Genomic DNA, 16,354 nt, shown 5'->3' with positions numbered 1-16,354 from the left:
AGCCATTTAAAAATCTTCTGGTTCCAAGAATGTAAGGATGATTTTCCTATGTTATACTCCTTCCCTAAAAGGAGACTGAGTTGATTAACCAAAATGCCTGCAGACAGTTTGGTAAAATATAGTTATTTGTTATTTGTTTATACCCCTCCTGTTCTACAAAAAAAAAAAAAAAAAACAACTTTTAAGGCAATTTACAATATATACTCAATAAGCATGAAAGAAAATGCAGCTAAAACTAGGCAAATAAAGAGACAGGGCAAAAGGAAAATGAATATAGGAAAGTATGATTAAGCCAGGAATGAGATTATGGCAATGTAAACTGCAACAATCTAGACAGTTTTTAGAGGTGGGCCAAAATTTGGCTCTAAGTTTTCTAGCAGCCAATACAAAGAAGGAAATTAGATAAGTATGTGATTTATAGTCCCATTAACATAAAGATAAATCAATTATTCAGGAAATCTACAAAAAGTCCTGGTAACAAGATAAAGAGAAATTTCCTTTGTTCTAATATAGCAAGATTACCTAGAATACGGATGATGATGATGGATGGATGGATGGATGGATGCATGGATGCATGGGTGGATGGATGGATGGATGCATCGATGGATGGATGGATGGATGGATGGATGGATGGATTGATGGATGGATGGTGATAGATGGATGGATGAGTCAGGCACTAATTTCAATCAATAATTATCTTATTGATGATTATGATGTGCTGAATAACTTAAGAAGATCTAATAACACACTGTAGGTTTAACTCATCACTTTAGGGAGTGGTCTGGAATAGGATTTCCTTCATTGATTTCATAGAAGTAATAGAAATAAAGGTTTCTGTAATCAAAGATAGCTTTACATAGGCAGGTTTAGATTCTGCAAGGCTTCTTAAAACCTTTAAAATTGCCGAAGTGCATGGTAAATCACCAATTTAGTTGACTCAAGTTTAAAAATCCACAGAAATTTAACAAAGAACTACTATTATGTAGAACAAAATTTTGGAACTCCTATACTGAAAATCCTAAATACTGCTTCCCTCTCATCAGAAACGACCTCTCTTCTGGTGAATTTATGTTTTCTTGTGTCAAACATGGTGAAATAAATGAAATACAAAGAAAATCACTGTGATAATACAACAATTATTGACTGGTGTTTGGGTATTGTAATTTCTATGCAGGAGACAGGAGGAAAAAGTAGAGAAGTAGGAGTCTCTGATGTTAGCAAAAAGTGGAATTTAAACTCATTGTGTGCAGTCTCTTTTACTGCAGCAAGTAATAAAACACAACTTAATACGATGTTTTCATGTGGGGCAAAATTACTTGGATAATCTCCCAACGCTTTCCCTAATTCTTCAAGATTTGGTTAAAATCCTTCCTTATCCTGACATCTTCTTGTAGTACCATCAGCCCACAGTGAAATCAAATCCCTATGATTTCAGAGGGTTTATTATTTATAAATCTCATCTGACAAATCTCAGCTTTGTCTGTTCACCTAGAGTGCAACCTTTATATCCTCCAGAGACACAATATCTTGTCTTACTCATGGTAGACTCTGTAAAGTTTTGTGATTACATAAAAGATTTCATTGAATAATACTAAAAGATAAATGACTATAGACTGCATGTGACTTTAATGATTGAAATAGTTATGATATCTGTCTTTCTAAAAATTAGAAACACATGCTTGTAATTACAATTATTATCAATCTTTTAACCAAAAAAATTGTTCAAATCATTCCTAACTGACAAGAGGGGCTAATCTATAACAACAATTGGCAAGATGTGTTGAACTTACCCTGTAGCAGGCATATGTATTTTAATTTTTGCAGGAACTTTATGAGATGCCATTGTACTGATTATACAGAAGGAGAAACGGTACCTTGGAGAATTTGAATGACCTCACATGGTTACACCATCAGTAAATGGTAGAGTCAGGATTCCAATCCCAAGTCTGATTTCAAATACTGTCCTAGTCCATTCAGGCTGCTATAACAAAAATGTCACAAATTGGGTGGGTTCTAAACAATAAAATTTATTTCTCAGAGTTCTGGAGGCTGGGAAGTTCAAGATCATGGCGCTGGCAGATTCCATGTCTTTTGAGAGCCTGCTTCCTAGTGGATCCTCACATGGTAGAAGGGTTGGGAGCTTTGTTGGGCCTTCATAACAGAGACTAATCCCATTCATGAGAGCTCTGTGCTCATGACCTGATCACTTCCCAAATCCCAACTCCTAATACCATCACCTTGTGGGTTAGGATTTCAACCTAAGAATCTGGGGGGACTCGGTCCATGGCAGATACTATGCTTTCTATGCTGATATGCTGCCTTGCAATAATAAAGTAACTTTGTCTCCTAAATCAGTTTATTATCCTGATATTTGTTCAAACTGGTTGACAAAGTATAACCAACCTGTTAAGCTGTAATAACGGCAAATAGTACAACCAAAAAATATTAGAGAAAGAAATTCTATAAAAACAAAGAGAAAAATAATGGCAACTCTAGACTTTTTTTTAAAGTCAAATTATCATTCTGATTTGAGGGAGTTGTGGCTTGTTTTAAGTAAAATCTTTCAGTCACCTCAGGCTAAAAAGGCCGTCATAAAAGAACCATAGGCCCTGCCATCCATACCTGCTGCCACCAACCAAGGGCAGATTGCATTTTACAGAAGGGAAAGAACCACTGCTCTCTCATTGATGGCTAAATCCATTTCAAACATCAGAAGCAATTTCTCAGCAGCTCTGCAAATACGCTTAATACCAATAGATCCCAGCTTCCTTTTAGCCACCTGCCTTAGTGTCTCGTCTGAGAAACATGCCTGTCCTGGTGAAGGCTGGTGCTCACTTTGTGGACATTGAACACTCAGAATTGTTACGGTAGGGGAGGAAGAAATTTTCCTCGACCCTCTTTGGGTCCCTGACTGAGTCTGAAAATTAAACTGACAAAGACAGATTAACAGAAGAATATTATACAAATTTTATTGAATTTGCATATGCACATGGGAGACTTCACAAGAAAATGAAGACCCAAAGTGACCACAGTAGGAAGCTATTATACATTTTAGACAAAGAAACACCATATTTATGAAGAATTGACAAGACAAAGAGGTTTGGGTTAGGAGTAGTAAATGGTGAAGAAGTAACCAGGAAGATAGATAGTTGATTAACAAGAGTTATTTACAGATTTCTCTGCTGCTTTCTCTGGGCTGATAAGAGAATGGGCCAGTAAAAGGAGAATTCATTTCCTGCCTTTAGGAAGAAAAGGGGAAGCTTTTTCTTCATTTACTGCTCTTAATTGCCTTCAACTCGAAATAATTTTTACGTCAAAGAAACATATTTTGGGGTGACATATTCTGGTTTCCTTCATTATTGACTGCTTGGTCATTTTGGTTGTCCCTTGTATTTATGACCTAAGTATTTAACACACACACACACAAACGCACGCACGCACGCACGCACAGGCACACACAGAACAATCTCATTCATTTAACAGTTCTTTTGAAAACCCCATGCTTTCTTCAGGAGAGAAGTTATATCAAATTAAAAGTCCTCAAGGAAAGAATAGGCCTTTGAATTTTTCTTTATTTGAACAAAAATATACATATCGTAACAAAATATCAGTACAAAAATGTGCCAAGTCAAAAATGAAAGTTACCAGAGTTCCACTTCCCAGAAATAACCAATCATTAACTTGAATCATATGTTCCTGGAATTTTCCCATGTCCAGAAAAACAATTGTTTTTAATGTAGGTCTAGGCAAAGCTTTCTTTACTTCCGTTGAAAATGTCAATATGTATATATTTGACAATTCCTATTGTGCAATTCTTCAACTTCAGCAAAGATATCGTAAGAGCTATAAGCAAACAAGTATCTCTTAATGAACCTGTTATTTTTACTCTACTGAAAACCTCCTCTAAAGGTATTGATTTTTTTTCAGTAGAAGGAGACTTTTCCAATGATGGCTGTTTTTCTCCCTCAACCTCTGTGTCACGGAGAAGGATAGAAATTCCACTCAATTTTTGTTGTTTTCATACTATTCTCCTTCCTTTCTCTCTAGAAACTTCATTACTTCTCACATTCGCTATTATTTACTGACTCTTGCATCATCCTCCCATGTTTCTCAATGATTTTACCTACCTGCTTACTGTCATTCTCTTCAAAAGTTCTCCTCTGTTAGTTCTTTGAATTGTCAACAGATGTGTAGACGGTCCTACCAACAGCCTGGCCATTCAGTTCCCTGAACGCTCCTCGTCCTCTGAGGATCTTGAACTCCGCTCTCCTTCAGCCAGTCACTCCTGCAATCACCACGTAGTCCTGCACTACGAGTGCAGTGGCCATTAGCCACATACGACTATCGAGCACCTGAAATGTGCTTGGTCCAAATAGAGATGTGAGCGCAGAATATACATCAGATTTCAAAAACCAAGCACTAAAAGAAGAATGGAAAATATCTCCTTAACAATTCTTATATTGACTATAAGTCAAAATAATACTTTTATTTATTTGTTTAAATAAAATCTGCTACTAAAATTAATTTCACCTATTTCTACTTTTTTGCATCTGCAAGAAAATTGAAAATTACAAGTGTGTCTTGTACTTGTGCCACACCGTAGATTCACTTTAAAATCTTAACCATGAACCTCTAGGGGGCTTTTCACATTGCCAGGAAGCTGCATGAAACATTCCTAGACCATTCATTTTACCACTTTTCGCACCTTCTCCTTTCTCCTCTATCCCTACACTCAGCTGCTGATTTTGATTTGATTCTCATGGAGAAATTTGAAACCATCAGAAGAGTATTTGCATTTTGACTTCCATCACCTCTCGGCATGAGTACATGTACTCCCATGTGCTCTGTGTTTCTGTTCGTTAGCAAAAATGAACTATCCATACCAAACTCTCCATTTGTACATTGCATCATAATCCATCTTGACTCCTCAAGAGGTTTGCTTCAATGGTTATGCCCTCTTCCTCCTACAGATTCACATTTTCACTCTTAAATGCACTGCATTTATATGGATACAAACATACTATTATTTCTGAAACTTGTGAAAATTTTTATTACTCACATTTTGTGTGCCAGCACTATTTTATTGTTCCACTTAATAGCAAAAATCCTCAAGAGCTGTTTATATACACTATCTCAAACTTCCTTTCTTGAATTCTTTCTTAAACCACTTGAATATTTTCCCCCACCACTCCTCTAATGCTGCCACATTGCTAAATCCAATGGTCAATTTTCAGGCTTCATCCTGCTTGAACCATCAGCGGCATTTGACACAATTAATTACTCTTCTTCTCTAATTGACTTTCTTCACTTGTACAAGGATATCTCACTCTCTTGATTTTTCTCCTTTCTCACTCTCACTGGTCATTCCATAGAGTCTTCCCTTTTCCTGTAGCTTTTAAAATTGAAGCTTCAGAGGTCAGTCCTTGATCATCTTCTCTTCTCTAGCTATACTCCCTGTCTTGGTGACTCATTCTAATAATCTTAAATCCACTTGCTACTGATTCCAAAATGTCTATCTCCAGTTCACACCTCCTTTCTTAACTCCAGACTTTTATCTCCAAGTGCCTACTCGACATCTCTATTTGGATGGCTAATAAACATTGCAAACTCAAAAAAATCTAGAACTGAGCTAATCTTTTCCCTTCCACAAAATCTACTCTACAGAAAACCTTCCTTATTTCATTTAATAGCAATTCCATCTTTCTGGTTAGTGAGATCAAAATCCTACAGTCATCCTTAACTACAAGCTACATATAATCCACTGGAAAATCCTTTTGGCTTTATCTTTAAAAATGTATGAAGAATCCAACAACTTCTTTCAACCTTTCCACCACCCACTCACCTCCCCCCAACACACTATTCTCAATATTTTAAGCAAGAGTAAATGTAAATTGGATTATATCACTCCTCTTTAAACAAACTTTCAAGAATTCTCAATTTTATTAAAATAAAAGACAAAATCCTTACAGGAGTCTACAAACCCAGTATTATACGTCCTCCATTACCTTCTGATCTCTACTCTCTTTCCCTTACTACAGTCCAGCTATACTGGCTTCTTTGCTCCTCCTCAAAAGCAAGTAGCTTCTACCTATGACCTTGTCTCTAGCTATGCAGAGTGCCTAGAATGTTCTTCTCCTTTTAAGTAATTCCTTCACCACTTTCAAAACTATTCAAATTCCACCTATGAAAATGGTGAAAGTATGCCTACACTGACTACCCCATTTCTTACCATAATCCACCCCATCTCTTCAAACTGAAGACTCTTGATCTTTCTTGTCATGTTTTCCTTCTTTTTCTTCTCTAGCACATTTCATCTTCTAACTCTCGGGTAACTTACTTACTGATTAGCTTTATTGTCATCTCCTTTTAAACTAGAAGCTCCATGAAAATATGGATCTTTGCTTTGTTCATTGATGCATCCTGCACAGCTAGAAGTAGCACCTGGACCACATTCTATCTTTGTTGAATGAAGATAATTATCTCTGGGAATTTAGTGCTAAACCCAAGTAGAGTGTAAAAATATTTCTCATCGTTCTTCATTTACTGAAAACATTCCAAAGATTTTGGCCTTAGATTGTGATGTAGATATTCATGAATTATTTTTTACTATTGGAATAATGTTTATATAAAATCTGCTACGTCTATCCTGGCATTCATCTAGATTGTTCCATTTGTTTTGCCATAGAGCTGCAAGAGTTCCCTCTTACATATAACCTCAGTGGTCACCTTCGAAAGACACAGCAAAACTAGCCTAAATCATCAGTCTTAAAATTCTTGTAGGTGCAAGAGAATCTCACAACTTTTTATGAATCCTCAGTTAAAATCTGATTGCTCTTCAGTGTGTATATTGGTTTCCTAGGATTGCTATAACAAATTACCAAAAGCTTTGTGGCTTAGAACAACAAAAATTTATTCTCTCACAGTTCTCCAGAAGTCCTAAATCAAGGTGCTTCCAGGACCATACTCCCACCAAAGGCTCTAGGGGAGAATTCTTGCTTGCCTCTTCCACCTTCTGGAGACTCCTGGAGTTCCTTGGTTTATAGCTTCCTAACTCCAATCTCTGCCTCTGTCTTCACACGGCCTTCCTCTCTGTATGTCTCCATCTCCAAATCTCCTTCTCTTCTCTATAAAGACAACAGTCATTGGATTTGGAGCCCACCCTAAATCCAGGATGATTTTATCTTGAGATCCTTAACTAATCACATCTACAAAGACTTTCTTTCCCAATAAAGTCACATTGAAGTTCTGGGTGGACACGAATTTTGGGCACAATATTTATTCCACTGTAGTGTGTAAAAATTTAAAACTTTTTAAATCATTTATATTAATTATCCCTCATGATTTGTGCCTCTTGAATGTTCAGTTTTTAAATTTTGCCATCTTTGAGTTGTTTGTTTTGCTTTCTTTTTTGTAAGACACAATAAGCACATGACTTATAACCCTCCTTTGGAATAGTTCCCAAAGGTATGGAAATAATGACAAATCAATATTTGTGTTCTAAGTAGTTGGAGGCACGTAAGTTTCTCCCAAATGTCCTATTGCACAAAGAGATAAAAGATCAGAGTTGAGAAAACAGGAACATAGAATCGCAAGTAGAATGTTTGGATAATTTGACCCTGTCCAGGTGACCTTGACCCTCAATGTCATGTACGGTATGGACATGTAATTTTGCAACCTGCTGGGCCCTGCAAGTTAAGCATTAGTGGAGTCCTTCCCCTTGCCTTGAGCAATAACAAGAACACTTTCACTACTATGAGGAAAACCACAGAGGTGTTTAAACAGAGGCTGTTCTGATGATGATGTGGCTGCAGCTGAGTGACAAACAGTAACCTCCCACACACTGAGCCAATAGCAGATCACAGCAGCGAACTGTGTATATTACTCCTATGTGTATTACAAAACAGTTACTTTCTAAATTTAAAGATGTAAGGATGAGCATTTCATTCAATCAGTACATGAGAACACAAATTGGAAGAATTCTATTTGGATCATAAGTTCAACAAGTTATTAGATATTGTCAGGTAATGAGAAATAGATTAAAGAAATAGAAAATATGTGACTCACTTTTGTTTTGATACAAGAAGTTTGGGTGTCTAGTATAGCTGCTATAAAAGTATAAAATAAATACAGCACAAGTGAATTTTTGAGTTATTTAAAAGGAACCTGCAGAAGTTAGCAATTCTACGTATCGCCTTAGCATTCTTTTCATAACCACCCGAATAACTGAGAACCAAAGTGATCAAGAGCCCTATCTCCTCTTCTACAGCTAAGTATTTTGGTGCTTTAAATTGATTAATCTAAGTCTAAAGCATCACGAGTTTTTATTCTCAAATTAGCAATGTTTTTCTACTAAAATATATTTTGAGTCACTAACTTCTAACAGATAATTATGGAAAATGAGATAGCAGTAAGCACAGTAAACTTATTTTAATTAGTCATTCCAGAAAAGGTGCCAATTTCAAGAATTCCCTAAATGAGTAACCATGGGAATGTTTTACTGTATTTACTTAAAGTAATTCATTAATTTTTTTTTTTAAAAAACAGGGAGATCAGAAGTTACAGCTCTTCTTTACAGAAGAATGCCAACAAAAAAATGAGAAAAATGATAGAAAGGGAATATCATCATTTTGTAAACACCGTGCAATAATTAACTCAGGCAAGATTAATTGATTTATGCTAAACTCATTGCATGAAAGGTTGGGTATAAGATATTTCGATCACAAAGAATTGTTCCCACAGATTGCTTATTATAGTCATGTGCTGCCTAACAATGTTGTTGTCAATGAAAGAGTGCATATACAACAGTGGTCCCCTAAGATTAGCACCATATAGCCTATGTGTGTAGTAGGCTATACTATCTAGGTTTGTGTAAGTACACTCTATGATGTTCACACAGCAACAAAATTGCCTAGTGATGCATTTCTCAGAATGTATCCCTGTAGTTAATTACAAAAGGGAAAAGGTCCATTTACAAAGGAGAAATATGACAGACACTGCTTTAACCAAGAGATCAAATTTACTGTCACTAGTAATAAGAGAACTAAGATCACAAAAATCTTTTGATGCTTTGTGAAGAACATGCATCACCTATGTGATACTCCAATAACTTTAAATATTTGACCTGAACCTAATCATGAAGAAGAAACTGCACAACCCTGAATTAAGAGGCATTCTTCAAAACATGTGATGTGGCTTCTTCAAAAATAGTAACGCAACGAGAAGATAAAAAAACAAGAACTAAATTAATGGCTAGGGAAATGTTCTTGATTAAAGGAGACTAAAAGGACATGACAACTGAACACAGTCTATGATCTTTGATGGGATTCTGGGTTGGGCAAATAAATCATTATAGGGCTCCTTTTAGGAAGAATTTGGAAATTTTGAATTTGGAATGTATAATAAATAATAGTGCTGTATCAAAGTTGTTTCTTTTTTTTTTTTAAAGATTGGCACCTGAGCTAACAACTGTTGCCAATCTTCTTTTTTTTCCCTGCTTTTTTTTTTATCCCCAAATCCCCCGAATACATAATTGCATATTTTAGTTGTGGGTCCTTCTAGTTGTGGCATGTCGGACACAACCTCAACATGGCCTAATGAGCAGTGCCATGTCCGTGCCCAGGATCCGAACCCTGGGCCGCAGAAGCGCAGCATGCCAACTTAACCGCTGCGCCAACCAGACCTGTCCCCAAAGTTAAGTTTCTAGAATGAGATTTTTATATTGTATTTATGCAGCAGGATATTCTTTTTTTTAAGCATAAGAGGATGGTGCCTTTAGAGGTGAAGATAAAGCAAATGAAGGAAAACATTAAGAGTCAGTGAACTACAGTAAAGAGTATATAGGTATTTCATTGCAAAATTTTTGCAACTTTATTGTAAGTTTGCACTTTTCAAAATACAAAGCTGGAAAAAATGCATTTTCTTTAAATATCATAAGAGTGTGCATAATGAAAAAGTACAAGGCTAGCACAAACTTTTTATTCATTCAACAAATATTTACTCACTGCCTCCTATCTGCTAAACATTTTCCTACCCAGTCGGATGGATCAGCAAATGAATCAGGCGAAGAGCCCTGCCTCGTGGAATTTACATTCTCTCTCCTCAGGTCTGTGCTTCCTCCTCTATTAAAGGGGTGAGGGCGGTGGATAGCAATAAGAGTTGGGGTTTGTGATATTGTAAGGTCTCTTTCTACATGAAATGCTATCATTTTAGATGCGTGAATTTCTTTGCCTTGAATAGATATGGTACAGTGGCTAATTTCTTCCACTTAGTGTTTTATAAAAAGAACATATTGTAATGGATACAAAGACACTAACCAACAATGCTTACACACAGGGCATAACAGAAAATAGCAGTATTAGTTCTGCTTTTTATATTATTACAAACCCAAAGCAAGACACCATTGACGTATTTATTTAAAACATGCTAAGTTGTGTGTTTGCTTTGGCTTTTCTTTCCAAGATTATTAAGGAAAAAAATCTACTTTCAATAAAAGAAAAAGTATTCTTTACATTGTCTTCTTTTACAGACCCTGTAGTCTTTATCAAATCTGTCTAAATCAAAAAGAGAAATTGCGTCACTACTAATGGTTATACATTGCCCCAAACAGAAAGTAAAATACCAAGTTTTAATTCAAAGCTAAATTTAAAAATAGTACCCGTAGATGACCTTTTTTCATACCTTTACATATATGCCATTACAATAGAATCAAAATTTTTATTAAAAACACATAAGACTTTTTGAAAAATACAACAAATAGGAAATACTTAAATAAGACACATTTATGTGCCTGCCTAACTGGTACTGAGCCAGAATATACTTCTCTAGACACTGCATAAAATTCTTAATGTTGCTTATGCTCTGAATTCAAATGTAAGGTCAGATAACAGGGTTTTTTTTTTTTCCTACCCAATCTTTTATTTCATCTTTTGCATTTATCAGCAGTAATGAGTGATTTTTCTGCCACTGATGCTACGTGCGCAAGGGTTTCAGATAACAATAATTCAGAACGCTCTTGATTCTCCTTGGATTTGGTTTTGTCACTTAATTACCCATTTTTATGTTTGTGTGCATGTTGGGATTGGTGATGGAAGGGATTTGTAAATCTATGTTTTGCCAAACGCACTTGCTGTGTGCACCAACTGCAATGAGCTGGGGGAAAGAAGGAAGGAAAGTGAGAGCTTCCGCATTTAGTTTTAAAGAGATACCTTAGAGAGTTAAGAAAGTTGAGGTCACAAAGGGGAAAGAAGAGATGACTGGGACAAGGATGCCAGGCTTTGATTTCAAACAGGGAAGATAAGGGCAAATGGGAGGGAGATTTCCTCACTAGACAGAGAAGATGAAATTCAAATTTACTAAACGTCGCTAACAGAATGGAGATGAGAGTGAAATATTTGTAAAACTGAAGAGCGAGGAAGAAAAGAAAACACCATTGGAAAGTTCATTTTAAAGCAGAAGAGAGGTGAGGAGTTATGAGATCAGTTCAACAAGAGTAAACATATTCAGCACTTTAAAATACCGCAGAGGAGAGGAACAAGCTTGGGCAGCTGAAAATAAGATGTCTTCTTTTCTTTTATCCTTTATCAAGTAAAGGATAGATAAGACAGAGCAAGATCTTGCCTGCGTGCCTTTCTATCTGTTTTGCTCTTTTTTTCTCTAAGGCACGCACAAAGGCACTGTGGGGAAGTCACTAAAGGGTGTGGACAAGGGGAAAGAGGAAGTGAAAACGTCAAATGAACTTAAAGAAAATTTCTAGTTATGCCTGAGCCTTGGTTAAATTATGAAGCAGAGAAACAATGGCTTTGGAAGGTTCTTTGCCTGTTTTTCCTCTTGATTCTTCTTCCTGAACTTCCCCCGACAGGAGACCCCTCACCTCACTGTCTTTATCTTGTCCTGTTCCCCCAGCCTGGCCTGGATCCTTCTGCACTAGCCCTACCAGTCTGTCCCCAGACAAATCAGCTAACAACTGACTCTGTCCTTAGAAGCTCTCCCAGCGGAGAACTGATAACTAGGCCTACTTAGCCCACTGAAAGGTAAACTTGTTCCTCATCAGGGCTCCACAAAGCTGTGGAAAGATGGTACAAGGAAAGAAGGAAGGAAGACTAGCAAGAGACGGAAGGGTGAATAGGTATGTTGGCTGGTATTTCTCTCAGAAGAATTTTAAACTAACTGAAATTGTGAATTAACTGAAGTTGCAGTTTCACCCGGAAGAAAAGATGTTTGTTGGAGAGATTCACACATCTTGAGACTGACCCTCTTCTTGAAATTTTTAATTTGGTGATTGGGAAATTATTCTCAGGACTTTTGTTTACGTTGCTTGATATTTCTCAGTTTGCCTCCGTATAAGACTAGTTTCAACTTAGAGTACCGAGTTTAGGAGTTTCCAAGAAAATCTATGTAAAATCTACATGACAATGTTAATGGTTAGTGGTTATTTACTTGTAAACTGTTACCATGGCAATTCTAAGAGGCTCTAAGTAGAGATATATGCAATTCCTCAGTTGTGTCAAGAGATGGTGCCATTTATACACAATAATGCATATTCTCCTTTTTATTATTTAATATAATAAATTCTAATAATTTTTCAAAAGTGTTAATATGAACAAATAATTGGATTTTGTGCTTTATTGAATTTGCATGCTTTCAGTAATCATTTCTTCTTGAGGAGATATTTTGTGGTGTTTTGTTTTGTCATTTTCATTGATTACCATTTCTGTTTAAAACAGCTTTATCTGCTACAAAGAAACTTCATTGGGAAAAGACATCTTTACCCTGCAAATTTCTACATTTTGATCAAAACTTTATAAGAATAGGTAGAAATAAAAGCTAAGGAGACTTTACCTGGTAGGTCCCCAGAGTGTCAACTTGCCTGGTCAGGGCTAACTCTAAAACCACAGAAATTTGTAGGAATTGTCCCTTTAATTCTGAAAAAATGATTTCCTAATGATATTTTTTGATTTCACTTTACACTAGCTTCTCAACAGTCCATAAATGCCCATCACTGGTTCTATCAGCATCTTTGGTTTGGAGATTACGTGCTTTATCAGGCAAAACATGGCAACATAAACATTTAAATTGCCCCGTGTTTTACAACCTCAACTGCTGTATTTTATATAAAGGCCACAAAATGAATAAGGTTTTATTGGTGAAAATTGAATTATACCACAAGGACTCTTTCTTACTGAATAATGCGAATGGAGAAGGTTGAGACATCAAAAGCACATGCTGAGAAAGGTGGGTAAGGAGTAAAAGCCTCAGAATAGTTACAATTTTCATTTCTAAAGGCTAGAAATTAGCAAACAGAAAAGGGGATTTTTTTTTTCATTTGGGAAAGTTGATTTCTAATATTATTTGTATATAATGTAAGTAATACAGTTTTTCTTACTTAGGAAAAGACCAATTTGTATGAGAGAATTGAAAATAGTTTTAAAATATTACTATATGCTAGGAACTGGTCTTTGGTTTTATTTTGTTTTGTTTTTTTGGTTTCTGTTTATCATGTGCCTAACGTTTTACTTCTAAAATACAGCAAAATTGGTTTGCTGTTCCTCAAAATGCTTCTATAAAGATGAGTATTGAAGGGCCACTTGCCGTAAGTCCATAGCATGTACTTCAGTCCCGTTTCCTTATGGCTGGTGGGCCATTTATGAAGCCCATTGTCATCTTCCTGACAGTAATACACCACCTCATTTCTCACTATTCATCTAAAATAATATTTTAGGAAAAAACTATTTTGAAACTCTAGCAGGTGGATGATTACTCCGGTAAGGCCAAAGCAATTGTCAAGGAATAAATTTATATTAAATGGGCTTATTTTTGACAGATAAACTTGAAACATATTTTTCAGGGTAATGCTCACAACCAGCACTACTTGCTAGGTCAGTGACTGACTACCAGATTATTCTTCCCTTCTGAAAGCTTTGGTCCCTATAGCAAGGCAAGGGCCCAGTGCCCAGAGACGAGCTGTCCTTCTGTCAGAGTTGCTTCTTCATATGTGTTTGTAACTAATGACTAAATAATATGAGATAGAGCATTATTAAATTTATTTTGCTGATAAATAACAGCAATAGCTTGTCTTCTACTTCTGATTTTGCCTTATGACTATGCCAGTTAGTTTATACATATGTACATATGTATAAATAACCTAATTTGATATTAAAAACAACAGTATGTGGTGCTTTTGTCAAGTTTATTAAAAAAATAAGCTAACTAGATTAACACAAACTTTCCCGTTTAGCATACAGTCTCTGTAAAATAATCACAATATAATTTGTAACTGGGTCTTAACATTTTGCAAATGAAATTGACTCCCTTAGAAAACGTTCGTAGGTGCCTTCTATCTATTATTATATACCCCATGACTTCAGCGTAGCTCAATGATTGAAGATTTATGAAGTATTAAATAATGATTTAATGATAAGTTACACTTGAAACCTTTTAGAGGTAAATTAATACTGTTAGTTGACAAAAATAATACTTTTTTGTAATAGTGAGATAAAAGTACGTTAAGGATCATGAATAAAATATATGTATGTACATATTTTTTCTAACGCAAACATTTTTTCACCGTTCCCCATGCAAGTGTGTCTAACCATATGGCCGCTTGATCTCCATTGATTTCTCAGCTTTATCACGTTCCCATAGCCTCCCACACATCTAGTTTCCCCCCCTCAATCCCCACAGATATCCTTACTTCTTGAATACTTCTTGAATTGAAGCAATAAAAGTGGATTCATCTAATTACGAACATTTACGAGGCCAGTGAGAATTCATTTCTGACATAAGAAGTTTAGACAGTGTTCAAAAGTCGCTGAATATTTTACCATTTACCACATCACTACTAAATTGTAGAAAAGCAACAAAAGTAGCTAATATTAATTGAGTTCTTATCAAGGTCCAGGTAATGTGCCAATCTGTCCCCAGGTATTATCTTATTTAACACTCACAACAAACTGAGGAGGCAGAGACTATTGCTCCCATTTGACAAAAGAGGAACAAAGTATTAGAAAGATTAAGAAACTTACCTAAAAGTCACACAGGTTACAAGATGCAAGGGCTGAACGAGAAGCAATATCTTTTCATTTCAAAGGCCATCTCATTCTCTGAACTGTATTGTAGCCTTCGCTTGGCAAAGGAATTTTCCATGTCTTCTTCTACAAAAAAAAAGAAAACAAATTAAACCCAAAGAGAATTCTGAATATGTTATAGATTGCCATAAAAATTTTAAGGCCACCCCTACTGGTCCTTATCAATCAATATCAATAAACATGATTTGATTGATTATTGATGATCTTAAAAGGGTAAATTTACTTTCAAAAGAGGCAGACAATAGATTACTTAACTAATAATGTAACTTTAAACATTCTGACTAAAAACCAACTGTAGTAAAATAGTTGTTTATCAAAGCATATGAAGCTATGAAAGTTACATTCAGCCATACAATATCCTACCACAAGACTAAGATTAATTCAAGAACAGAGTTCTTTTTAGCCCCACTTATGACTTTCAGAAGAATCAGCCTGATTTTGCTTATGACAGCTACGGAAATTCATGATTCTTCAGGGAAAAAGAGTATTTTAAACATTAGAGTTAATTTTTAAAAGACTGTGAGTTGTTGTAAGCAACTTATTCAAAGTGGGTTCCTTTCAAAATTGGAAGTAACAACATATTAATGTGATTACACTAATACATTTGCACTAACAAGAGGCACTCTCTACATAGCATTAGCATATTCTCCTTAGATGCATTTAGTCAACAGTTCTATTTCTTGATTCCTGGATAAACCATGCAATTCAAGGTGAATACTGAGTCCTTACGCATGACACATAGAAAGGGAAACCTGTTTATACTTATGTTAGTTGTGTTGTTTACAGACAGCATGGATTTCCTAACTCATTACCTTTTTTGGTTTAATTATATTATGGGCAAAACCTTAAGGACTTTTGGAAAAGATAAAGCTTTGCCTTTCAAAGAAACCGCTGCCATCTCCCACTGACCAAAAGAAGTTTCACCAGGATTTTGCCATCTCTACTTCCTTTCATGGGGTGCATAATGTTGTACGGAACCGGAGCAAAATTCGCAAGGTGATCTGGTTGCTGGTGGTCCTGGGCTCGGTCTTACTCGTGGTGTGGCAGATCTACAGTCGCTTGGTCAACTACTTCACGTGGCCAACCACGACATCTATAGAAGTTCAGTATGTGGAAAAGATAGAGTTCCCGGCTGTGACATTTTGTAATCTGAACAGGTAAGAATTACCCTTTAATAATAATAAGTCTTTATAACTTTGCTCATATAACCTTCCTCAGATGACTGAAATAGAGTCCTACTGTGTGATAGTTAACATATGTGACACTATCGA

At 35.9% G+C, this 16,354-nt stretch overlaps 1 protein-coding gene across 1 annotated transcript in view; it reads left to right on the top strand.

Annotated features, from left to right (window-relative positions):
- The first annotated feature begins 13,184 nt into the window (after nt 1-13,184).
- ASIC5 (acid sensing ion channel subunit family member 5) overlaps nt 13,185-16,354 on the top strand; it is a 33,458-nt gene continuing 30,288 nt past the window's right edge. Inside the window, exons 1-2 of the mRNA XM_014844180.3 lie at nt 13,185-13,230; nt 15,934-16,240. Coding sequence (XP_014699666.3) covers nt 13,185-13,230; nt 15,934-16,240 — 353 coding nt within the window. The remainder of the gene's footprint in view (nt 13,231-15,933; nt 16,241-16,354) is intronic.

Source organism: Equus asinus, chromosome 3 (assembly GCF_041296235.1).
Source record: "Equus asinus isolate D_3611 breed Donkey chromosome 3, EquAss-T2T_v2, whole genome shotgun sequence".
Taxonomy (NCBI): domain Eukaryota; kingdom Metazoa; phylum Chordata; class Mammalia; order Perissodactyla; family Equidae; genus Equus; species Equus asinus.
The sequence above is the reverse complement of the archived record's forward strand: the minus strand, read 5'-3'. Positions and strand labels throughout refer to the sequence as shown.